This window comes from Rana temporaria, chromosome 5 (assembly GCF_905171775.1).
Source record: "Rana temporaria chromosome 5, aRanTem1.1, whole genome shotgun sequence".
NCBI lineage: Eukaryota > Metazoa > Chordata > Amphibia > Anura > Ranidae > Rana > Rana temporaria.
The window spans coordinates 82,265,667-82,291,950 of record NC_053493.1 but is presented as its reverse complement, the minus strand read 5'-3'; the positions used below and the strand labels follow the sequence as shown (position 1 = coordinate 82,291,950).

Genomic DNA, 26,284 nt, shown 5'->3' with positions numbered 1-26,284 from the left:
GCAACACTTATGTCGCGTACACACGATTGAAAATTCTGACAACAAAACCGTGGATTTTTTTTTGACGGAATTTTGGCTCAAACTTGTCTTGCATACACACGGTCACACAAATCTTGTCGGAAATTCCGAACGTCAAGAACGCGGTGACGTACAACACTACGACGAGCCGAGAAAAATGAAGTTCAATGATTCCGAGCATGCGTCAAATTGATTCCGAGCATGCGTACAATTTTTGTGCGTCGGAATTGCATACAGATGATCGGAATTTCCGACAAGAACTTTTGTTGTCGGAAAATTTGAGAACCAGCTCTCATATTTTTGTGGTCGGAAATTCCGACCAAAAGCTCACATCGAACATTTGTTGTCGGAATTTCCGATCGTGTGTACGCGGCATAAGGTTACTCCTTGCTTCATTTATTTACTATTGAATAGCCTTTGTAAAAAAAAAAGTGGGCAGTAATGTGGATGTTTATTCACCTTTGATCTTCCTAGTGATTGCTGCACCTCACGCAGGAAATCCAGCTGCTGTTCTGCATCTTCCAGGTTGTTTTGAAGTATCTGGCACCATATAATGCCTAGGATATATAGAAAGAATATGGGTTCTGCTTACCTACAAAAACACCTGAAATGGTAGGTGATGGGTTTTGTTATCTCCCCAAATCCTTAGAAGGAAAGATGTACACATAACTTTTATGGCAACTCTCCCATAGTGGCAGGTAGTAGCTCTACTTCTATTTTTGCTCTTATTCCCTCTTCATGACCTTATGTTATTAAACTGAAGCTCAGCTTGTTCTTATCTATATATAATACACTCCAAAATAAAATTTCTTTAGCTACGACTTATAAAATACTTGCTATAAGCTGGCCATACACTTACAGATTTCTTTCGCTCAGCCTGCAGGCAAAATGAAAGAAATCAAACAGATTCCTCCATCCAGGCTATACAGTGTGGATGGACGAATCTCCCCTGCCAACTATTGTAATCTGACCGCCGACACCAGCTGCTGTCAGAATGCCCAAACAGTGGCTGTCTGCATGCAGTCACTATTTTCCACCTGGCTCTTTTTACAAAAGTCAATTCGGCCGGATTCAGATACATTGCAGTATCTGTCGGCGCATATACGGTACGCCGCCGGAACTTAGGGCGCAAGTTCCGTATGCAGAAAGAACTTGCGCCCTTATTTACAGCGGCCTAACGTATGTGTGGCGGCGTAAGCCCGCCTAATTCAAATGGGGATGATGTGGGCGTGTTTTATGTAAATTCACTGTGACCCCACGTACTTGACGTATTTTACGAACGGCGCATGCAAACGTAACGTAAACGTAACGTAACTTACGTACAGCCCTATTCGCGAACGACTTACGCAAACGACGTAAAAAATTTAAAACTCGGCGCGGGAACGACGTCCATACTTAACATTAGCTTCGCCTCATATAGCAGGGGTAACTTTACGCCGGAAAAAGCCTAATGTAAACGACTTAAAAAAATGCAGCCTAAGATACAACGGTGTAAGACACTTACGCCGGTCGGATCTTAGGGATATCTATGCGTAACGGATTCTCTGAATCAGTCGCATAGTTACGACCGCCCGCACTCAGAGATACGACGGCGTATCCGGAGATACGCCGTCGTATCTCCTTTCTGAATCTGGGCCCCTTGACTTTTGTCAGGCCAAGTGCTGCTGTCAGGCTCACCCATGGTTCGCACTTCATCCAATTCAGCGAGGATGAAATTCGAGATGTGTATGGCAGACTTTACTGTACTATTTACTATTCAACTCGTTACTTTTTTCTCTCATTTGTATCTTAGAGAAAAAAAAGGTAAATAAAGTCTACATCCTCGACACAGTTTGTTCCCACTCGGGGTGTCTGAAAGGTTCTGGACTGCACCCCTAACCTCCCCCATAGTTATCAATTATGCTTATAGATAGGAAATTCCATAGCTGCTTATACCAGGTTATGTCAAACATACCCTTGCATCGATACGCATTCACCTAACAGCTCCAGCAGCCTCATTCTTTATCCATAAGATATTCAGTTACCTTTTTATACGATACTACATGATGTATTCATTGTAAACCATTTTATATATTTAATAAAAATGATTTTTGAAAAAAAAAAGTTAAACAAAGCATAAATAATAAAGAAGGAAACTAAGTGGAGAGATAGGATGCCACTGCTGACTTCCTTTTATAAAAATGCCAGTTACCTGGCTGTTGCGCTGGTCCAACGGCTTTGACACTTTTGCAGTAACTGGCCTGGAACAAAAGGTAATAAATCCACTGGAGCAATATGACAGCCAGGTAACTTGCATATGAGGTCAGCAATGGCAAACAGTTGCTTCAACTGCTCAAGCACCCCTCACTATAAAATTTTCTTTCGATTTTTTCCTTTAGACTTAGTTCACACTATTGTGAATTAGATGCAGGTTTACCGCATCTGATTCCCAATAGCAGGAGGTTTTGACCGTCTCTCTATGGAGCTGGTTCACACATCTTCACTGCGGCTCTGGTGCGAATTTGCACAGGAGCCCTGTGCGTCTTTTGGTCCGAATTCAGCCAAAAATTTGGGTTGAAAATTGAAATCGGACCTGAAACGGTGAAAGGGGATGCATTGGATCCCTGCTGTGTGCCGCATTAGTATTAGGTGTTAACCCAGCCTAAGATTTACCAAAACCATATAATATGGGGTCAAACCAAGTATATTGTACTTATGATTACATACAGCTACACACCTGTAAGGGCTTCTACATGGTTCACATCCAGCTTCATAGCAGCAGAATACCAGTTAGCGGCTTCAGATACATTGTCTTGATACATGTGCAGTTTGCCCAGATCCGCAGCGAGCTCAGCATGTTCAGGAGATTTTTTGAATGCGCGCTCAAAGAACTCAGAGATCTCTTGTAGAATTGACCTGTTTCTTCCACACTGTAGAGGAAATTGTACTTTTAGAAGGAAGAAAAGAATGATTGGAGAAGACAGCAGTTCACTGATTTCGTTTGTTAGGCCTCACTCACATGGGCACCAGTAAAAACAGGTAGTTGATCTGTGCTTTTTCCTCCCCACGCTTTGCAATGGTGGCAGGAGGGTGCACATTGCCAAAGCTGTGATGCTTTGCTTCACAGAGTAACAAAAAATGATACAGCCTTATTCACATGTACGGCACTTTCTACCACCACTCTAAAAAGACTGCTTTTCAGATGGGGGTAGAGCAGCAGCCTGTCAGGCATTTAGGAGGAGATCTTGTCGCCTCTTAAATGCCCATGCTCTTTTTTCAGCTGAACAGGGATTTTCTATTAAAACACGATTGTGTTGGGTGGCTGAGGGGCTGTAAAAATAAGAATCAAGCGCCTGTTTTACCTCCCCTGATCCCCGTGTGAACAAGGCCTGTCACGGTTGGCAGGCAGTACCACTGTCAAATGCGACTCATGCAAGTAAAATGAGCCGGGCATCAACCCACATGCTTGGCTTAGGGTTGCAGCATGGTAAATCCATAAAAATTCCCTGTTCAGCTGAGAAAAAAAATTGCATTCAGGAGACAGCAGTATTGCTCCCTGAATGCCTGGCAGACACTGTTCCACCCCTTCTGAAAAGCAATCCACCAGCACATGGTGGTACCCCTTGCAGAGTGCCATCCATATAAACAAGATGTCACAATGTAATAGTAATTTCAATGTGGGCAGGCCATGTTGAATAACCATCTGCAGTGTCCAGGAAATAAATTTATGTAAAGCGCTCACAGTTTTATAAAGCTTACATAGACTAAGGGCTCTTTCACACTGAGCGCCCGTACAGGTCCGTCTGTCAGTTTTTTTTGCGGACCTGCACGGGCGCTCCGTGCTCCTCTATGGAGCCGAGGATGTCAGCGGTGACATGCCCGCTGACATCCGACCCGCTCCGATCCGCCAAAGTGTGACGGAGGAAAAACTTACTTTTCCTTCCGTCTGGCGGATCGGATCGGGTGAACACGGACATACGGTCCGTGTTCATCCGATCCCCCATAGGGGGGAGCGGAGAAAAGACAGGGCGGTCCCTGCACAGTGTGCCGGGACCGCCCTGTCATCCGCCGGAGCGATCCCCGCTGAGCAAGCGGAGGTGCACGGGGCGGATCATTACTGATCCGCCCAGTGTGAAAGAGCCCTAACACTGTTCAGATGGCTTATTTTTCTCTTCTGATCAAATAGATCAAATAGCATATGTTTACTAATGGGGCCACAGGGGCACCTGCCCTGAACTAACAAAACCGCCCAGCCCACCATCCATCTTGTACGGAATGAAGTACAGATTGTGGTACTATAAGGCAGCTTTTTTCTACCAGGGTGCCCAGACACTCTGGGGTGCCCTGAGGTTTCTTCAGGGGGGCCTTGGCAAAATGCTGAAAAATTGCCCAAAATTGTATACAAGCCGATGTGTGTATGAAGGCTGGCTTTTTAGTTACACTAATGCCGCGTACACACAATCGTTTTTCGGCATGAAAAAAAACGTTGTTTTTCAGCATGTCCAAAAAACAAAGTTTTTCCAACTTCATCATTAAAAACGATGTTGCCCACACACCATCGTTTTTGAAAAATGATGAACAAAGGGCGGTGACGTACAACACGTACAACGGCACTCTAAAGGGGAAGTTCTATTCGCCTTTGGGCTGCTTTTAGCTGATCCCTTGTTAGTAAAAGACGATTCGCGCTTTTTTGTCTGTTACAGCGTGATGAATGTGCTTACTCCATTATGAATGGTAGTTTTACCAGAACCAGCGCTCCCGTCTCATAACTTGCTTCTGAGCATGCGCGGGTTTTTTACGTCGTTTTAGCCCACACATGATCATTTTTTACAACCCGAAAAACAACATTGTTTAAAACGACGTTAAAAAATGCAGCATGTTGGAAAAAAATTTGGGTCGTTTTTCAGAACCTGAAAAATGATGTGAAGCCCACACACAATCATTTTAAATGACGTTTTGGAAAAATAAAGTTTTATTCATGCTGAAAAATTATCGTGTGTACACGGCATCAGTCCTAGGTTTTCATTGTGCACCATTACATAGGGAGAATGTCAGTTGCCTGCATGGCATCCTTGTTTGACCCTCCTCTGCCACGCTCCATCAGTGTTGAGGGCACATTAGCTGAGTGATGGAGAAAAACAAAGCGAGGAGAGAAACATTGGAATACTAGTCAGTACCAGTTTGCAAATGTATATTTGCTTTGGTAGAATAAATCACCTCTAACGTTGGGTGTCCTACTTGGACTTGTCGATGCTGTTGCATGATGTAAGGCCTCGTACACACGATAGGTTAACCAGAGGACAACGGTCTGATGGACCGTTTTCATCGGTCAAAAAAACAATCGTGTGTGGGCCCCATAGGTTATTTAACCATCTTGCTTTAAATTTAACCGATGGATTCCTAACCGATAGGTCAAAACCGATCGTTAGTAGGCACGACCATCGGTTAAAAATCCACGCATGCTCAGAATCAAGTCGACGCATGCTTGGAAGCATTGAACTTCATTTTTTTCAGCACGTCATTGTGTTTTACGTCACCGCGTTCTGACACGATCGGTTATTTAACCGATGGTGTGTGGGCGCTACGGACCATCAGTCAGCTTCGTCGGTTAACCGATGAGAACGGTCCTTCAGACCGTTCTCATCGGATGGACTGATCGTGTGTACGAGGCTTAAAACGATTAGAATAGCTTTTACATTTTAGAATGGGGTGCCTCGAGACTGTCCATAATTTTTAGGGGGTGCCTTGACTGAAAAAAATTAGAAAAACACTGATATAAGGGCTCATGAAAAAGGGCATTAGTTACCTGTTTGACATGCAATATTGCCTGATTACACTAAATGGTTGAGGTGTGTGTATCACAAGACTGACTGAACAGTTACAAACCATTTCACAGGTAAAATGTTTCACATGGAAGCATTTTCAACTGTGCGTTTAGTTTTTACAATGAAATCTTCACTTTGAAATGCTAATATGTTTAAAATGTAGATTCCCTAGGCAGTTGTTTTCTTCTCAATCAGACAACTGTATTCAGGTGGTAACAGAATACTCATCCGCTTGCTCCTGTAACCAACAGAACGTTGTATGGAAAATGTCTTTCTTGGGTTTATTGCACTGGACGTTCCATCTTGGATTTAGGCTGATTTGTGGAGAGCAATATTTCCTTCTACAACAAGGGACTGATCAAATGATTATGGGAAAGGTAGATGCTCACAGCAGAAGTGAGTTTGAAATATTTCCATGAGTGTACTAAAATAACTTGCTTTAATATCTACCAAGCAGAGAAAGTTAAAACTCTGGAAGTTTTGTCAAATATTTGCAAAATGTATAACTAAGTTGAAGGGTAAGCAAAATTGTAGTTTTTCTTTTATTCTCACTATATGCCATTCCTCCATACCTTGAAGAAGTCCAGCCTGAGATTTTTAGGCTCTTCTGGGTTGACTCGTTTTTCAGCGGAGAGCGGTCTGAAATCCTCTCTCTGCTGACGTCAGTTGAGGAAGCGCGTCATCCCGACTTCAGAAGTCCGGATCCGCCGGGTGCCTTGACTGATGGCAATCTCAGTGAGTCGCTGAGATGGCCGCTTCCCACCCCTCCACAGCTCGGCGCTCCAATTAGCGTGAAAGATCAGAGTAGGAGAACTGCTGACTGACAGGCAACATCTCTGCTCTTGGGGAGGAGTGAGAACCGAGCCATCGGCGGTGTTCGATCGCTCGGTTCTCAGTAAAGAGACGCCGGGGGAAGTATAATTTAAAAAAAAACACAATTCTCTTTTAAATTATATTATTATCAACAGGGCTTTTTTTCAGGGGGAACTCAGTTCCACCACCTCTGGCTCAGACCCTTTGGTGCCTGCTCACCACAATCACTTGTAAACACAGAAGTCTGGTTTCTGTGTTTACAAGTGACAGCTCTGCACTCTGTGTGTAACCCCCTGAACTTTGCACTCTGTATGTAATGCAATCCTGGTACTTAATGCCCCTTTAAGACCCGTCTACTGTTTTTGAAATCTGAACGGGGTCGTGGTTGAGTTCCTGCACCTATTTTCTAAAAAAAAAAGCTCTGATTATCGACATTTATTTAGTATCAACAATCTTCACACAGAGCTTTACATACTCTACTGTACATTTACATCAGTCCCTGTCCTCAAAAAGCTACCTACTGTATCTAAATGTTTTAAATGCCCATTCAGGGAAAAGCAACAGGTTTACTTTAATTCCAGCCACCATGGCAGCTTTTAATTACCTTTCCTTTATTCCCCCACTGCTCTGCTTGTGGGCCGCAGGGAGGTGGAAAAAGCCCTGTGCAAGCTCCAAGGTGCAACTTAAAGCTTACACAGGGCAGAGGAATCTCTCCTCACCTCCTTATGATAGAGCTGGGCATCCAAGCAGCCATTCACCTAGTATCAGCACTAAAGGAAGGGGGCCGAGTCACAAGCTCTTCTATAGTTAAGGAGCAGGTATATATCTTTTCCGTCTCAAAAAGCCTTACAGAGCACCAGGGGATCAAAGGGGTCCTGAGTATTTACTGTTGTGGGAGCAAACAAAAAAGCAAACGTGTTTCTTGGTCCTGCACACACTGGGCACAGGTTCGCTTTAAGTACTTACAGATTTCTAAGTTTTTTTCTCAAGGACCTTAAAGTTAGTATAAACCTTTTTTTTTTAAATAATAAACATGTTATACTTACAGCCACTGTGCACAGAGCAGTCCCGAACCATCTTTTCTGGGGTCCCCACCTGTGTGCCTGGCTGAACCTCTTAAGCAAGTGCCCAAATAAGAAGCTCCTTCCTAAAGGGACACTTGTGTGGGCTCGACCTTGAGCTACAGACATCAGACAGTAGACACAGACAGTGTGTCTCTAATGCTCCCTCGTTACAGGATTTGATTGACAGCAGCAGGTGCCAATGGCTCCCACTGCTATCAATCTACCCTGTGAGGAGGGAGAGAACCGCTGCTCTCGGGCACAATGCTGGATTGAGATCAGGCTCATGTAACTATAGGGCTGGGCTGGTGGGAATCAGGGGGTTAGCACAGAAGGATTTTTAACTTAATGCACAAAATGCAGTAAAGTAAAAAAAAAAAAATTAAAGTGGAGTTCTACCCACATATTTTACTCCTCACCATGCAGCACTAATGTGCATCCTTAAAATGAATTGGCAATTCATTTATTTGTTTTCTGTTCACTTACCTAATTTAAGCCTATATCTAATCTCACGTATTTCTTTAGCAGCCGTGGACATCATTTTCCGTTTTGCATTGGCTCCTGGAAGATACTGGCCAGCTTGGCATGGCACTGCTCCCGTTTTATGTAACATTGGCGTCTATGGAAATTCTAGGTCAGCTTGGCACGGCGCGGCTCCAGTAACATTTAACATTGGCGTCTAGGGAAAATCTTGGTCAACTTGGCATGGCAAGCTGACCAAGATTGCATCGAACTGCACATGCGTGAGATTGGCAGGTGCATGCTGGGTAGCCAGCATGCACGGAATCCAGGAAGGACACTGTGGCTTCAGATGCCCACACTGGAGATGGCCGCGCTGTACAGGAACTTCACAAAGACAGAAAACGATGCTGCACAAATAGACCTTTGTTACATTGCATGAGGCATGAGTATCCTAGGGGTATTTCAGTCAGAACTCCGCTTTAAGCTTTTAGAACCACTTTAATGTTAAAAAAAACTGTCATACTTCCCTGCTTACATGAGGTTGATTCACTAAAACTGGAGAGTTCAAAATTTGGTGCAGCTCTGCATAGAAACCAATCAGCTTCCAGGTCTTTTTGTCAAAGCTTAATTGAACACGCTGAACTTTGGAAGCTGATTGGCTACCATGCACAGCTGAACCGGATTTTGCACTCTCCATTCAACCCTATTGCTTCACTTCTGTGCTTAGCTGTCCAGGACTGCTAGTCACTATCAATTTGGGATAAGTGTAGCAACCATGTTACTCTGTACATAAAAGGCCTCCATGGGCACAAAGATTATCACAGACATGCAGGTCATTTAAAAAAGCATGGACAGAAAATAAGCAACACAAGGAATTATGAAACTGGGTAAAGATATCTAATAACAAATAAGGATAAATTAAAAATGTATCCAACTTTACAAGACAATACATCTTACTCTATAGGGTTACAGCTCTCTGAAAAAATAAAATGTGTCTTATTTTAAAATTATTTGGTTTCATTGAAAGCAGAAAACAAATCCTTTGCTCAACTATCATATGTCTCCAGTGAAAGAACACAGCTTACCAAGTTGCAAATGACGCGGAATTTCTGAACGTGAAGGACTGGGTTTCGGGGCTCCATCATCTCCAGAGCATTGATCAGGTCTTTCACGTAGGTTAGAGCCTAAAGCAACCCATACCATGAAAACTATTAGCATACTCATTAACATAAAAGCATTATTGTTCACAACGTCTTGGAATAACACATGACTCCGTTATTCTATGCTGCACCTGTACTACAAAACGGAAATTCTAGATTCACATTTGGTCATAAAGGAAACATTACCAACAATTTCATAATTGGAACCATTGTGGGAACCATTGTGATTGGCACCTGTTCACAGACCAAGACTTAAAGCTTCAATGAAAAATAAACTTCTTGCTTCTTGAATTTGAGAAAAATAAATTCTTTTAGTGTAATTAAAGGTAAAACTGCAGCTCTGCAATAGATCTACATGATGTGCAGCTATACATCTGGTGTAGCTGTGCATAGAAACCAATCAGCTTCCAGTTTTTTTTGTCAAAGCTTAATTGAATAAGCTGAAGTTAGAAGCTGGCTACCATGCACAGCTGCACCAGGTTTTGCACTCTCCAGTTTTATTACCATTCGCTGACACCGCACTGTACATATACTGCGACAGTGCGGGCCGGTTGAGCAGAATCACGTATATATAAGTGATTCTGCATTTTCGGGTAAGGGGTGCGCTCATGTCTGTGCTGTGATTCACCACAGCACACGCCAATCACCGGGTACCAGTCAGTGATCGGCTCTGAGGTTCATGGAACACAGCTAAACAGTACAGAGCTGTGACAGGGGATCTTGTTAAAGCGGAGGTTCACCCTAAAACAATTATATACCATTCCATCCAGCATACTGCCAACATGTACAGTATGCTGTTTTTTTTTTTTTTTTTTTTGCTGTACATACCATTTTATACTTCTTTTTTGACTCCCGCAGGGAATAGGTGTTCCTATAAAGAGGCGTAGATGATTGACGTGCGGATAAGGCGCGTCACGCGTTCCGAAAATAGCCGAACTGGGACTCGGCTATATACGGCGCCTGCGCAGTCAGCTCCTAGTCTGTGCGCAGGCGCCCTATAGCGCCGTATAGAGCAGAGTCCCAGTCCGGCTATTTTCGGAATGCGTGATGCCCCTAATCCGCACGTCAATCATCAAGCCTCTTCATAGGAACGCCTATTCCCCGCGGGAGTCAGAAAAGAAAAAGAAGTATAAAACGGTATGTACGGCGAAAAAAAAAAAAAACAGCATACTGTACATGTCGGCAGTATGCTGGATGGAATGGTATATAATTGTTTTAGGGTGAACCTCCGCTTTAAGTAGGGAATGAAAACAACTAGATCCCCAGTAAAAGCAGCACACAGTACACACATAAACACTTGTTAGGCACATTGGGCCAGATTCACATACTTTTGCGGCGGCATAACGCATGTCATTTACGTTACACCGCCGCAAGTTTTCAGCGCAAGTGCTTGATTCACAAAGCACTTGCCTGTAAACTTGCGGCGGCATAGCGTAAAGCCGCCCGACGCAAGCCCGCCTAATTCAAATGGGGCGTGTATCATTTAAATTAGGCACGTTCCCGCGCCGAACGTACTGCGCATGCTCCGTTTTGAAATTTCCCGCCGTGCTTTGCGCGAAATGACGTCGCACCAACGTAATTTTTTGAACGGCGATGTGCGTTACGTCCTCTCCTATTCCTGGACGTCTTACACACAAAAAAAAAAAAAACTTCAAAATTCAACGCGGGAACGACGGCCATACTTTAACATGGCCTGTCTATTTTTACACCACCTAAATAGGACTCGCAACTTTACGACGGGAAAAGCCGACTAGCGACGACGTAAGAGAATGCGACAACCGCTCGTACCTTCGTGGATCGCAGTAAACAGTTAATTAGCATACCCGACGCGGAAAACGACGCGAACTCCACCCAGCGGGCGCCGAAGTATTGCATCCTAAGATCCGAAGGCGTACGACAGGCGTACGCCTGTCGGATCTTAGCCAAATGCCGTTGTATCTTTGTTTGAGAATACAAAATAAAGATACGACGCAGCAAATTTGAAAGTACGCCGGAGTATCAGCAGATACTTCGGCGTACTTTTTCTGTGAATCTGGCCCATTGTTTTTTTAAACGCCCTAGATGTTAACCCCATCCTGTCCAGTGTCATTAGTACAGTGCATATTATCATCACTGACCAATGTAATAATGTCAATGGTAGTTAGCTCCCACAAAGTGTCAGTTAGACCCCTTTCACACTGGAGGTGTTTTTCAGGCACTAAAGGGCTAAAAATAACGCCTGTAAAGCGCATGAAAAATGCATCCCCTGCAGTCCCAGTGTGAAAGCCCGAGTGCTTTCACACTGGGAGGCGGCGCTTACAGGATGTTAAAAAAAGTCCTGCAAGCAGGGTCTTTGGCACGGTTTAGAAACAGTGGACACACCGCTCCTCCACCACCCCTGCCCACTGAAATGAATGGGCGCCGCTGCTGAAGCGCCGGCAAAGAGCTTCGGCAGCGGTGCTTCTCGGGCGCATTTAACCCTTTCTTCGGCCACTAGCGGGGGTTAAAAGCGCCCCACTATTGGCCCAAAATCTCCGCTTAGACTAGCAATGCTTTACCGCTAACTCGGCCGCACTGTGAGTGTAAAAGGGCTATTAGTGTCAGATCGCACTCTTTTTCCGGTATAAGTCACTGATCACTGCCATTACTAGTATTAGTTTAATCAAAATTCCAGTATACTGTATATCCCATAGTTTGTAGACGCTTTCATGCAAACCAATCAATATACACTTATTGGGATTTTTTTTTTACCAAAGACATACATTTTGACCAAAATATATTAGGAGGTTTTGTTTTATTTTTGGATATATTTTATAGCGGAAAGTAAAAAATATGTATTTTTTATTTTTTAATTCTCAGGTTTTCTTTATTGTCTTTTTTGTATAATAAAAAATAAAAAACCCACAGGTGATCAAAACCACCAAAAAAAAGCTGTGTGGAAAAAAACAACATACATTTCATTTGGGTACAGCGTTGTATGACCTCACACAATTGTCAGTTAAAATAGCACAGTGGCGCATTGCAAAAAATGGCCTGGTCATGAAGGGGTAAAACCTTGTGGAGCTGAAATGGTTAAATCAACCCCAGTGTTTACTTCCTATAGTGCCCACTATGAGGTGAGGCAGGAAACAGACTCCAAAAAGAAGAAAGGGCAGAATTTTCACCAGGCCAGCTTATAGTATATAATGGCCCTTCTTCCCTGTACCAAATCCTTATTGATCCTAGTTGTCAACAATGACCTATTTGATTTGGAATTTGGAATATTGTATTCAGCAGCAAAGGATTAATAAAAAAAAAATAGAAAACACTGTGCCAACCAAGTGCAATGGTACAATAAAGATGACAGGTCCTAGCTGCATCTACAGAAGATGACCTGGGAAAAGACCATAGGTCATATGGGTACATGACAACTCAAGATGGTTCCCTACCCCATCACACTATACACTAACCTTTGGTATATTTCCTTCCCTTGTGAGTGAGTATATGGCTAACATCTGAAAAGCATCAATGTTATTTCCATCTATTGATAAGATGCTAAAAAAATAAAACAAAAGCAATTAAATCAGGAAAATTATACATATATACAAATAAAAATAGAGGGAGAATCTGAAAACTAAAAATTACACCCAAGACTTGACCCATTTGGCGGCCTGCAGCTACTGACCCCATTTGGTCTACACTCCATTGGCATGCGAGTATCCATTGGGGATGAGTGATTCTCTCTCTTTCCCCACATGTATACCCTTCCTTTTATTAATGCACACTGCACTCCATTTGTTGATCTATCTATCTATATATATAAAAAAAAAAATATATATATATATATATATATAAAAAAATTCTAATAAGGTCTTTTATACCAATATGGCTCCATCCAGCAGTTTTGTGACTATGTGCATTCTAGAATGGTTTTATCATCTATTAAGGATCATTGCCCTGCATCACATATGGGTTCTTACCCTTTCCACTATGTGTCCACCATTGTGTATACAATATGTGACTGTTATCCTACAATTGGATTGTTATCATGTTATCATGTCATTATTTATTTTCTACCAATAAAAAGTTTTTTTACAATGGTGACTGGTCATTTGGCCCCACCTGCCCACCTCATTTAAAGTCCCAAACCTCTTCTTTTCAAGTACCGAATAGGGATGGAGACCCGGGTCTCATTTAAAGTCTCAAAACCCTCTTTTTTAACTTTTAAAAAATTACACCCAAAGTATCAACATTTTCTGACCCACCCATTTCACCACAAACTGAAAAGCAACTGAATTATTTTACAACAGCTAGTGGAATAAAGCTGGCTGGCTTATAGCAGAGTTCCAGACACACAGTGTGGGGTTGATTTACTAAAGCCTGAGAGTGCAAAATCTGGTGCAGCTCTGCATGGTAGCCAATCGGCTTCTAACATCAGCTTGTTGAATTAAGCTTTAACAAAAAAAAAAAAAAAAAATGGAAGCGGATGGGTTTATGTGCAGAGCTGCACCAGATTTTGCACTCTCCGGTTTTAGTAAATTAACCCCACATAAATAAGACATAGCCAAAAGCAATGTCTAGGTTTAAGGTTAGGGAGCAAAGGGCTACCTCCAATGTGAGCCTGCTCTGTGTTTGTGCATTGCTATACATGTCCCATAGTTGGGAAGGTAGTATGAGTTGGGGGACCACACTTTTCAGAGGTGCTTTGACTCAACAGTGTAGCTTCACATGTATTTGTATATGTTTGTTGGTGTACGTTTGTATTCTTTTATATATTGACCTCCCTATGTTCTCCTTTCCCCCTTTTTGCTTTTTTTCCCCTTGACATACCCTTGAATATAAATATTTCACGTAAGTATACTAGTAGTAATGCGCAACCAAATTGGATTACATTTCATATCTTCCTATAAATAAATGTTAATGAATTTGAATTAGTGTGCAACTGGCATAAAAGGTGACTTTAACATTTGCCTAGAATCTTGGTTTGAAGACTATTATGTCCCTACCGTTGTGCTGTTTCAAGGCTTTGGTCCCAGTCTTGCTGTGCTAGAACATATCTCATCTTTAAGGTCAGTGCTATTAGAAATTTAGGAAAATTAACAATGATCTGGTTAATTATATCCAGGGCTCCAGAATAATTCTTCTGCATCATGAAACATTCAGCCTGCAAAGTAAAGCAGCATAGTTTTAATTATGAAGGACGCAGTACAAAACAATATTTTCAACCAAATTAATTAATGAACATTTTATTATCTGCACAAAAAAAGGAATGACTGGTCACTTTGGCCCGGATTCTCAGAGGACTTACGACGGCGTAGCGCCATGTACTCCGTCGTAAGTCCGAATCCGAGCCGTCGTATCTATGCGCCTGATTCTTAGAATCAGTTACGCATAGATTTCTATTACATCCGACTGGCGTAAGTCTCTTACGCCGTCGGAGCCTAACTGCATTTTTACGCTGGCCGCTAGGGACGTGTAAGCTGATTTATGCGTCAAAATATGTAAATTAGCTAGATACGCGAATTCCCGAACGAACGCGCGGCCGACGCAGAAAAGATACGCCGTTTACGTTAGGCTTTTCCCGGCGTAATGTTGCCCCTGCTATATGAGGCATAACTGCGGCGTACCAATGTTAAGTATGGCCGTCGTTCCCGCGTCGAAATTTGAAAAAGTTACGTCGTTTGCGTATGTCGTCCGTGAATGGGGCTGAACGTCATTTACAATCACGTCGAAAACAATGACGTCCTTACGGCGTACTTTGGAGCAATGCACTTTGGGGAAATTCCACAGACGGCGCATGCGCCATTCGGGAAAAACGTCAATCACGTCGGGTCACAGTACATTTACATTAAACACGCCCCCCTGATCCAAATTTGAATTAGGCGGGGATTACGCCAGCCGATTTACGCTACGCCGCCGCAACTTACGGAGCAAGTGCTTTGAGAATACAGCACTTTCCCATCTAAGTTGCGGAGGCGTAACGTAAAGCGGATACGTTACGCCCGCACAAAATTACGCCGCTGGAAGAGAATCTGGCCCTATGTGTATTCCACAGTGAGTTATGAAACCCTAACAATGAGCTTCTCTTATTTGCTCCCTTTTGATCTGTTAAATAAAAGATTGAAAGTGTTATTTTTGTTTGATATGTGTTGATCCTGACTGAAACTCAGTGCTGTCCTGTAGTTTTATTTTAGAAATATTATAAATCTGCGTACACACGATCGGATTTTCAGTCGGAAAAACCTTGGATCGTTTTTCCGACAGAATTCCCGCTCAATCTTGGCTTGCATACACACGGTCACACAAAAGTTCTCTGAACTTTCGTCCGTCAAAAACACGGTGACGTGCAACACTACGACGAGCCAAGAAAATGAAGTTCAATGCTTCCGAGCATGCGTTGAATTGTTTCCAAACATGCGTCGGAATTTTGCGCGTCGGAAGATTTTTAGAACCAGCTCTTAATCTTTTGTTGGCGGAAATTCTGACAACAAAAGTCCGATGGAGCATACACACGGTCGGAATTTCCATTCAAAAGCTCACATCTGACTTTTGCTGTCGGAATTTCTGATCCTGTGTATGGGGTATAAGCTCTGTTTAGATCCCCTTTGTGAACACCCCCTATATTATGAAGATGTCCCTATCTATTTCTTGGGACCACAGAATACTCTCCATGTTATGGAGCAGAGGAAAGGAGGAAGTGTCCTGTAGTCCTGTCCTAGGGTGGCAATGCTGCTGTGTTACTAATACAGCCTGAAAAAGAACACTAATTGCAGCCACCACATCTAATGCTGCGTACACACGATCGTTTTTCGGCATGAAAAAAAATGTTGTTTTTCAGCATGTCCAAAAAACGATGTTTTTCCAACTTCATCATTAAAAACGATGTTGCCCACACACCATCGTTTTTGAAAAATGATGAACAAAGCGCGGTGACGTACAACACGTACGACGGCACTCTAAAGGGGAAGTTCTATTCGCCTTGGGGCTGCTTTAGCTGATTTCTTGTTAGTAAAAGACGATTCGCGCTTTTTTGTCTGTTACAGCGTGATGAATGTACTTACTCCATTATGAATTGTAGTTTTACCTGAACGAGCGCTCCCGTCTCATAACTTGCCTTTGGGCGTATGCGTGGGTTTAAAAACGTCGTTTTTGCCCACACACGATCATTTTTTACAACCCGAAAAACAACATTTTTTAAAACGACGTTAAAAAATGCAGCATGTTGGAACTTTTTTTTTGTCGTTTTTCAGAAGCCGAAAAACGACGTGAAGCCCACACACCATCATTTTAAATGACGTTTTTAAAAACGTTGTTTTTTTCATGACTAAAAACGAGCGTGTGTACGCGGCATAAGGACTGGAAAACTGCTATATATAAAATGTTTGTTTTTTGGTTCGGATACACATACAAACATTTTTGTAATGAGTGTTTACAATGAGATTGTTCAGACCCCTCATTTAATATAGTAATTGATTGCAATTATTTTTTATTATGCCTATATAGTCCAGTCCCCCAAATCATTTTGAAGGAAAAAAAAAAGCTCTTCCTTGAAAGCATATCTTGCTGAAAATACTCGGCTATTGTGAAGTTTTTATTCCTCTGGCTTTGTTATACGAGTCTCAGATGGATCACTTATTACCGTTTGAAACTAAACTCGTGGTGATTTAATGGCTCACAATCTTGGAAACATCCTACTATTACTGTTCCTGTAAGGAACACTGACATACCGTATATACTCGAGTATAAGCCGAGTTTTTCAGCACATTTTTTTGTGCTGAAAATGTCCCCCTCGGCTTATACTTGAGTCACCTTTTTGCGCCTGATCTCCCGGATTTGGGGACCCAGTACCGGCCGGCCGTAGGTCCCCTGGACGCCAAACTTGGCACACATGTAGCCCCACTCTTCTTCTATAAGTGTACAATGGTTGTTTTCCTGGGAACCTACGGGTGGGGAGCACCGATTTTTCAAAGACGGGCACCCCTTCCATAAATTCCCATGTTAAACGGTAATTTCTCCAGTGAATTTGGGGACCAGGTACCGGCCGCTCGTAAGTTCCCTGGACCCGGATCTTGGCACACATGTAGCCCAATTTATTCTCTACAAGTGTGCAAACTTTGTTGTCTGGGGGACCTGCGGCTGGGGAGCACCGATTTTTCAAAGGCGGGCACCCCTTCCATAGACTCCCATGTTAAACGTCAGTGGTAAAATTAGGTGCCTCGGCTTATATTCGGGTCGGCTTATACTCACGTATATACTGTATATCAAAAGATTTGCACTTGTTTATATTCATTTTATTCATGAGAGAAAAAAAAGGCAACTTAAAAAGTGTTGTGGTACGAACATAGGAAGTAAAGGGAAATCCCAGGGCGATGCAGACAACCATAAACCTGCACAGAGCAGCCCCAATTATCTTATTTTCGAGTCCCCCACAGGCGCTCCTGGCTACTTCCCCTCAAGTAGTGCCCCCAGAGAAAGCCATGGGGGCATCGCTGCATGCTCCCTCGCGAGCCGCTGCTCTATATGTCCATAAGACACATAGAGCTGTGGCTCGGCCCACACGCCCCCTCGCTCTCTCCTCATTGGCTCACTGGCTGTGATTGAAAGCAGCGGGAGAGTCCTGGGACAGCCAAGGCTATTGTAAAAATCGCTGGATCGGAGGGAGCTGGTAAAAAACCTTCAGCCTTTAGAAACACTTTAAAACAGAAAATATTGTATTTGGCCTTACGCAGTGCTAAGTTTCATAGGACCAATGCCCAACAAAATGCAGTATTTTCCGTTTTAAGTTTAAAATACTCAACCAGCACATGAAATAGCCCTATTAGCACAGACCAAATATACGTTTCCTAGACAAATTGCTATGCAAATCCTTTATATAAATGCACCCCTTTAAGTTGTGATGGATCAACCCTAAGGCCTAGTACACACGAGAGGATCGATCCGCGGAAACGGTCCGGAGGTCCGTTTCCACGGATAAATCCTCTGGCGGATTTTGATCTCATGGTTGTACTAACCATGAGATCAAAATCCCCGCGGAATTTCCTCCGCGGTGACGTGTTGCGCCGTCGCCGCGATGATGACGCGGCGACGTGCGCGACACTGTAATATAAGGACTTCCACGCATGCGTCGAATCATTACGACGCATGCGAGGGATGGATTCGGACGGATTGATCCGGTGAGTCTGTACAGACCATCGGATCAATCCGCTGGACTGGATTCCAGCGGATCGATTTCTTAGCATGTCAAGAAATTTTGATCCGCTGGAAATCCATCGGCCCGAAAAATATCCGCGGAAAAATATCCGCTGGATCGTACATACCAGGGGATCTATCCGCTGAAACCGGTCCGCGGAGAAATTCCAGCGGATCGATCCTCTCGTGTGTTACCTAAAAAAATTGAAGGATCCCTCCAAGGGTTTTTTAGCAGCTAGGTATTCTCATCAAGAAAGTTTATATAGTTTATAATATTGTAAAATCTCTATTGGACAAGAATGGGAATATGATTTCCAGGACTTCTCCAGAGCCTCTCCAAGCCTATGGAACTCCTTACCCCAATCTATCCGCCTATCTCCTTCTCTATTAGCTTTTAGAGGATCCCTGAAAACCCTCCTCTTCAGAGAAGCCTATCCTACCCACACCTAACAACTGTATTTGCATTTGAGTCCATCTGATCATCCCCCACAGCTACTACCCTTTGTTCCACTTGACCCTCCCTTCTTAATTGTAAGCTCTAACGAGCAGGACCCTCTGATCCCTCCTGTATTGAATTGTATTGTGACTGTACTGTCTTCCCTGATGTAAAGCACTGCGCAAACTGTTGGCGCTATATAAATCCTGTATAATAATAATAATAATAATAATAATAATAATGATTTAAAATATGAGTTCTGGCTACAGGTGTGTACAATCATGTTCCATTACAGCTGTCAATTATTACACAGTACAACTATCAATTGACAGTATATTACAAGAATGATATCCACACATGAATTTTATTCAGTCTATGGCCCAGATTCACAAAGCACTTACGCCAATGTATAACAAGTTACGCCGACGTAAGTGCAAATGTGCGCCGTCGTATCTGTGTGCCAGACCCACAAACTTATATGCGCCTAAAAACAGGCTACACGCCGCCGACGTATCTTGCTTACGCCGGCGTAGAGTGGGCGCACATTTAGGCTGGGAGCATGGTGCCGCTCCCATTGATTAGCCATTCAAACATGCAAATGAGGGAAATACGGCGATTAACGAACGTGCGTGTGCCTGGCGCATGCTACACTAGATGCGCGTAAGTTGTACGTCCGGAGTAAAGTTATTCCCCATATAGGAGGTGCAACCCAGCAACAGACATGCTCAGGTCTGCACCAGGGAACACAAGCCGGCGTATTGTGCATTGGACGTGTGTCTGGCTGGGCGTACGTTATGTTCACGGCGTACGCAGTGATCTGGCGTAGCTTAGGCAGTTGTGCCGGCGTGGTTATGAGTAGTGTTGAGCAGAATACGCCATATTCGATTTCGCGATATATCACGAATATATAGCCGAATATTCGAGAAATATTCGCTAAATTCGAATATTCGTGATATTTTATCGAAATGAAATGTTTGCGAAATTTCGCTATTGCGAATGCGAAAATAATTGCGAAATTTCGACAACTGCGGTAGGAGCACTCTGATTGGCTCAGAATATTCGTGATATTTTATCGAAATTTCGCAAAATGCGAATGCGATATTTATTGCGGAATTTCGACAACTGCGGTAGGAGCCCTCTGATTGGCTCAGAATATTCGTGATATTTTATCGAAATTTCGCAAAATGCGAATGCGATATTTATTGCGGAATTTCGACAACTGCGGTAGGAGCCCTCTGATTGGCTCAGAATATTCGTGATATTTTATCGAAATTTCGCAAAATGCGAATGCGATATTTATTGCGGAATTTCGACAACTGCGGTAGGAGCCCTCTGATTGGCTCAGAATATTCATGATATTTTATCGAAATTTCGCAAAATGCGAATGCGATATTTATTGCGGAATTTCGACAACTGCGGTAGGAGCACTCTGATTGGCTCTGATGCAAAAGAAAGGCGGAGAAAATAATCGCGCAATATTCCTATTGCCGAATATTCGCATTGCGAATATTCGGCAATATAAAATGATCGCTTCAGCTACTCGGCCCAAGGTCTCTAATCATACCAGCAATGCTTTTAGACGTCGATGGAGATCACTAGGATGTGATCTGTTCTAAAAATAAAATAAAAAAAATCTGAATATTCGGAATAGCGAATATTGACCGCGAAATTCGAGATATTCGCGAATACTCGAATATGCCATATTCGAGCCGAATATTCGCAATACGAATATTCGTGAGCAACACTAGTTATGAGCAGGCGCAGGGGGGTGCGTCCACGTCACGGCGCATGCGCAGTTTGTGATACATACTGTACCTGTCTGGCGCTCAGCCCATCATTTGCATGGGGTCACGCCTCATTTGCATGGGGTCACACCCACTTCCACCTACGCCGGTGTACGCCTTCGAAACCCACGCCACGCTGTCGCAGCGTTGGGAGCACTGGCTTGCTGAATACAATGCTTGCCTCTCTGCGCTGCGTTGGCGTAGCGTACAGTGTTTGCTCTACGGCGGCGTAATGTGCACCTTGCTTTCTGTGAATCTGGGCCATAGTCTTCTTCAACCCCCTGAAGAAGACTATGAGGCCCCGTACACACGACCGGTTTTCTCGGCAGAATCCAGCAAGAAACTCGATGGGAGACGTATTCTGCCGAGAAAACCGGTCGTGTGTACACTTTTCGCCGAGAAACTCGTCGAGCCAAAAAGAGAGCATGTTCTCTATTTCCTCGTTGGGCAATGGGAAAATTTGGCTCGACGAGTTTTTTGACAGCCGAATAAGGAACTTGACGGGGAAAACTATGTGTTTCGCCTGTCGAGTTTCTCGTTAGTGTGTACGCGGCCTGACTGAATAAAGTTGAAACGTGTTGGAATGTTCGTGTGGATATCATTCTTGTAATATACTGTCAATTGATAGTTGTACTGTGTAATAATTGACAGCTGTAATGGAACATGATTGTATACACCTGTAGCCAGAACTCATATTTTAAATCCTATTCCCATTCTTGTACTAATTTTGTCCAATAAAGATTTTACAATATTATAAACTATATAAACTTTGTTGATGAGAATACCTATCTGTTAAAAAACCCTTGGGGGAATCCTTCCATTTTGTTCAATCATTTGGGGTGTGCAGCCCTTCAGACTGTCAGCTATGCGTTTTTCTATTCTTTAGTAATGTGTTACCTTTCCGATCATTCCTAACAAGTCTGTGTTGCTTTGAGTTCCCTCTTCAAAATACTTAACACACTTTGCTAAAGAGGTTTCTGGGGTTAAGAGAAGCCATCCTTTCAGCACCAAACCCTAAAAAAAAAAAAACAATTCAGCAGATCAGGAAGCAGATCATGTAAAACAAAAACACATTACAATAAAATTGAAAACTCATATTTATGTCCCACAATAAAAGTTTATGTCACATTTTTAGAAAGTGTTTTCCTCCAAACTAAACTAAGCTTATGCTTTAAAGGAGATATGATATACCTACCTTTCCAGGGGCCCATGTCTTCCAACTGCACTGCTTTGCTGATCACCGGCCACTGCAGGTGCCAACACATACAGTAGTGATGTATGAGCCAGCAAGTGGAACCATAATGTGAGGCAGAATGCACAGGTATCTACATACTCAGAAGTGTTGGATACCCAAAGTGGCCAGGGAACAAGGAAGAAACAGGCCACCAGAAAGGTATGCCAGGGGCAGCCCCATTGATAGCAATGAGAGGCTGCCATCTTATTGCCAGGAACCCCCCACTAAGGTTCTCATATGTAATCAGCGTTTGGTGCATTCACAGGTGTAAATGCACCCTAATCCCAACAGGGAAAAGGGTGTTACCCTCCTGGCTGTGCAAGAGTATGTACAGAATAACAAATCCTTTATCAGTTAAGACCAGGGCCGGGACAAGGGTGGGCAGGAGGTATCTTGTGATGTGGGGGGAGGAGCGGCTGCTCTGGGCACTGTGGTATCATGTGAGGTGGGGGGGGTGACACCATGAGGAGATTGATGGGGAGAGGATTTGCATTGGGAGGGGGAATTTGGGGGGCAGCAGGGGGTAAGAATTGTTTTAGGAGAGGAAATTCCACGGATGAACTTATGTAGGGTTCAGGCGTGCAATCAGCTTGTCTGACCTCCATCTTGCTGCTCCAGTTCACTGTTGAAGCTATGTGTGTCGGTGGGCTGTGCGCGCGTGGCGTCATTCCATCGTGCCAACGCATCACGCATGTGCGGTAGGGACGGGGCGGTGCACGCGCAGCTCAGGAGGCCAAATGGCTATCAGCTGTGATGTGCGATTGAAGATGAAATCACATTTATATCACACGGCAGCACACTTCTGGCATCCGCTCCGAGGAAGCTGGATGTCAGGACGTTGTGCTCTTGTGGCTGAACAAATCACCAAGGTATTAACCAAAACTTTAATCATTGTTGGTTACAACCTCTGTTTCTCTTTCTGTTAGAAACTATATGAATGTGCGTACTCAGTGGAATTCGATTCCCCATGACCTCTGCTTTTTTACCATAGCTATTAATACTCTTACACATTTAGGCTTTGGTTCTGTATTACTAATTAAATGGATTGAATGTGACAGCTGGTTGGCTGTTCCACCCTGTCCACCAGATATATGAAGTCTATGTATGTAACACTTTTTTACATTGTTGATAGCGCTCTCATGTGTCTCTTTGGGGGATATACGATCCCTTTTAGGGATACATGAAACCAATCTAATCTAATTTAATTACTGTTTAAACTTCACGGACCCTCAGATGGCCATATAGCTCACTTGCTGGTTTTTACATAGGTCATCTTGCAGCCTCAAAAGATCTCTATATACTCTATAAGAGCTTCTATGGCCTCGTACACACGACCAAGGAACTTGACGGGCGAAACACATCGTTTTCCTCGTCGAGTTTCTTGTTAGGCTGTCGAGGAACTCGACAAGGCAAGTTTCTCCATTCCTGTCGAGGAAAAAGAAGACATGCTCTCTTTTTGGCTCGACGGGATCCTCGACAGTTTCCTCGTCGAAAAATGTACACACGACCGGTTTCCTCAGCAAAAAAAAAAAAACAGCAAGTTTCTTGCTGGTTTTTGCCGAGAAACTCGGTAGTGTGTACGAGGCCTATGTCCTCATCTTGGACAACTACATGACTCAGGTAGAACGTCTTCATTTTTTAATTAACACCTTGGTATTTTTTGCCTGAAGTGGCAGGATACATATTATCACTCTCTCTTATTTTTAGGTCATCTTTTCCATCCTTTGGCCTCTTATTTGTCCAGGTCGGGGGAACTCGGCATCACCAGATATCGCCCTTAATATAATTTTTCTAATGGGCTATTGAGATGTAACTTTGAGACACAGTCCTTTTTATGTTCTCTTTGATTTTAAAAAGATATTTCAATGGAATGTTCACCCGTGACACCACCACAATATATGTAAGTCTTCCAGATACTGGATATTGTGCATACTATAATCACTCTATTGGAAAAGAACTCTGTTATTGGACACGTATATTTTTTATAATTATGTTATAGACGTACAATCTGTCTCTTAACCTCCCTGGCTGTATGATTCTGTCTGGAATTATGTACCAAAAGCGGTACAATTATTTTGCAAGGAAATTTGGCGTTTTATACTGTAGGCCTGTAATTTTTAGAAATAACTCACTTAAATCTGACCAAGCAAGAGTCTTGTAGGCATCCCGGGTATGATTTTTTTTTTAAAACAAAATTATAAATTATAATATAATAAATAATTATAAATAATTATAACAAAAATAATAATATAATTATAATAAAAATTATTCAATAATGTAATCAACTCAAAATCACTGAAATTTGCTCAGTTGCAGAATTGTCGCTGTCATTATTTTTATTTTTTTATGACGAATTTCCCCACAAATCGCTATCGCACATTTCTGCAAGTGATTGTAATTTAGTATCGCTGTTTTCTAGCTGATCTAAAACCATTTTTGACATAAAGGGACACTTTTGGACAATCTACAGTTTTTAGGCAGAAAGAACATTTTTTATTATATAAAAGAACATGTAGGGCACTGGGCAGACCACTAGGGACAAGGGGGTGTGTGTATTTTTTACATACAGTATTATTATTATTATTATTATACAGGATTTATATAGCGCCAACAGTTTGCGCAGCGCTTTACATCAGGGAAGACAGTACAGTCACAATACAATCAATACAGGAGGGATCAGAGGGCCCTGCTCGTTAGAGCTTACAATCTAGAAGGGAGGGTCAAGTGGAACAAAGGGTAGTTAGCTGTGGGGGATGATCAGATGGACTCAAATGAAAAAACAGTTATGTGTGGGAAGGGTAGGCTTCTCTGAAGAGAAGGGTTTTCAGGGATCCTCTAAAAGCTGATAGAGAAGGAGATAGATGGATAGATTGGGGTAAGGAGTTCCATAGGCATGGAGAGGCTCTAGAAAAGTCCTGGAGACGAGCATGGGAGCAGGTGATGAGAGAGCTAGAGAGTAGGAGGTCTTGAGAAGAACGAAGAGAACGTACAGGTTGGTATTTAGAAACTAGGTCAGTGATGTAGCTGGGGGCAGAGTTGTGGATGGCTTTGTAGGTAATTGTTAGTATTTTGAATTTAATTCGTTGGATGAGCGGAAGCCAGTGGAGGGATTGACAGAGAGGAGTAGCAGAGACAGAGCGGTTGGTAAGGTGGATTAGTCTGGCAGCAGCATTCATGATTGACTGAAGGGGGGATAGAGTATGCAGTGGTAAGCCAATGAGGAGGGAGTTGCAGTAATCGAGGCGAGAGATGACCAGGGAGTGAATTAAGAGTTTTGTGGTGTCATTGGTTAAAAATGGGCGTATTTTGGAGATGTTGCGAAGGTTGAGGCGGCAAGATTTGGACAGTGATTGAACGTGAGGCTTAAAGGAGAGTTCAGAGTCCAGGACTACTCCTAGGACCTTGACATGTGGGGATGGGCAGATAGTTGTACCATTAATTTTGACAGAGAGATCAGGGGAAGAGGCACGTGGGGGAGGAAAAATTATAAGTTCCGTTTTGGATAGGTTGAGTTTGAGGAAGTGGTGTGACATCCAAACAGATATATCCGATAGTAAATTAGTGATACGTGAGGAGAATGAAGAAGTGAGTTGAGGGGTAGAGAAATAGATTTGAGTGTCATCAGCGTAAAGATGGTATTGGAAGCCGTGGGAGGCTATCAGCTGACCCAGGGAGGAGGTGTAGATAGAAAATAGGAGAGGTCCAAGAACAGAACCTTGGGGGACCCCAACAGAGAATGGAAGAGGAGAGGAGGAAGTAGAGTTGTAAGCAACGCTGAAGGTGCGGTTGGATAAGTAGGTGGAGAACCAGCGAAGAGTACAGTCACGGAGACCAAAATTGTGGAGTTTTTTGAGGAGGAGTGGGTGGTCAACCGTATCGAAGGCGGCAGAGAGGTCCAGGAGTAGGAGCACAGAATAGTGTCCCTTAGTTTTGGCTGTTAGTATATCGTTTGTTAGTTTTAGGAGAGCAGTTTCTGTGGAATGTTGAGGACGAAATCCAGACTGAAGGGGATCATGGAGGTTATTTTTAGCAAGGTGGACGCTCAGTTGGTTGTAGACTAGACGTTCAAGGAGTTTGGATAAAAAGGGGAGCAAGGAGATGGGGCGTAGGTTGTCAAGATTGGATGGGTCCAGTGAGGGCTTTTTAAGTATGGGGCTGACTAGTGCATGTTTCAAAGAGTTAGGGAAGATGCCAGAAGAGAGGGAGAGATTGAAGATGTGGGTTAGAGAGTGTAGAATCGAGCCAGAGGGCGAACGTAGCATTTGCGAGGGAACAGGATCCAGAGCACAGGTGGTAAGATGGACGTTAGCAAGTAATTTAGCGACCTCGTCTATAGTGGTGGGGTTGAAAGAGGGAAGTAATGAC

General features: G+C 43.1%; 1 protein-coding gene across 2 annotated transcripts in view; it reads right to left on the bottom strand.

Moving 5' to 3' along the window:
• Positions 1-26,284, bottom strand: part of TTC21A (tetratricopeptide repeat domain 21A) — a 116,363-nt gene that overhangs the window by 65,288 nt on the left and 24,791 nt on the right. For both annotated transcript variants that reach the window (XM_040352773.1, XM_040352771.1), the window contains exons 6-11: positions 21,583-21,699; positions 14,283-14,440; positions 12,747-12,831; positions 9,244-9,342; positions 2,735-2,927; positions 478-575 (exon numbers count right to left, since the gene is read on the bottom strand). In XM_040352773.1, coding sequence (XP_040208707.1) covers positions 478-575; positions 2,735-2,927; positions 9,244-9,342; positions 12,747-12,831; positions 14,283-14,440; positions 21,583-21,699 — 750 coding nt within the window. The remainder of the gene's footprint in view (positions 1-477; positions 576-2,734; positions 2,928-9,243; positions 9,343-12,746; positions 12,832-14,282; positions 14,441-21,582; positions 21,700-26,284) is intronic.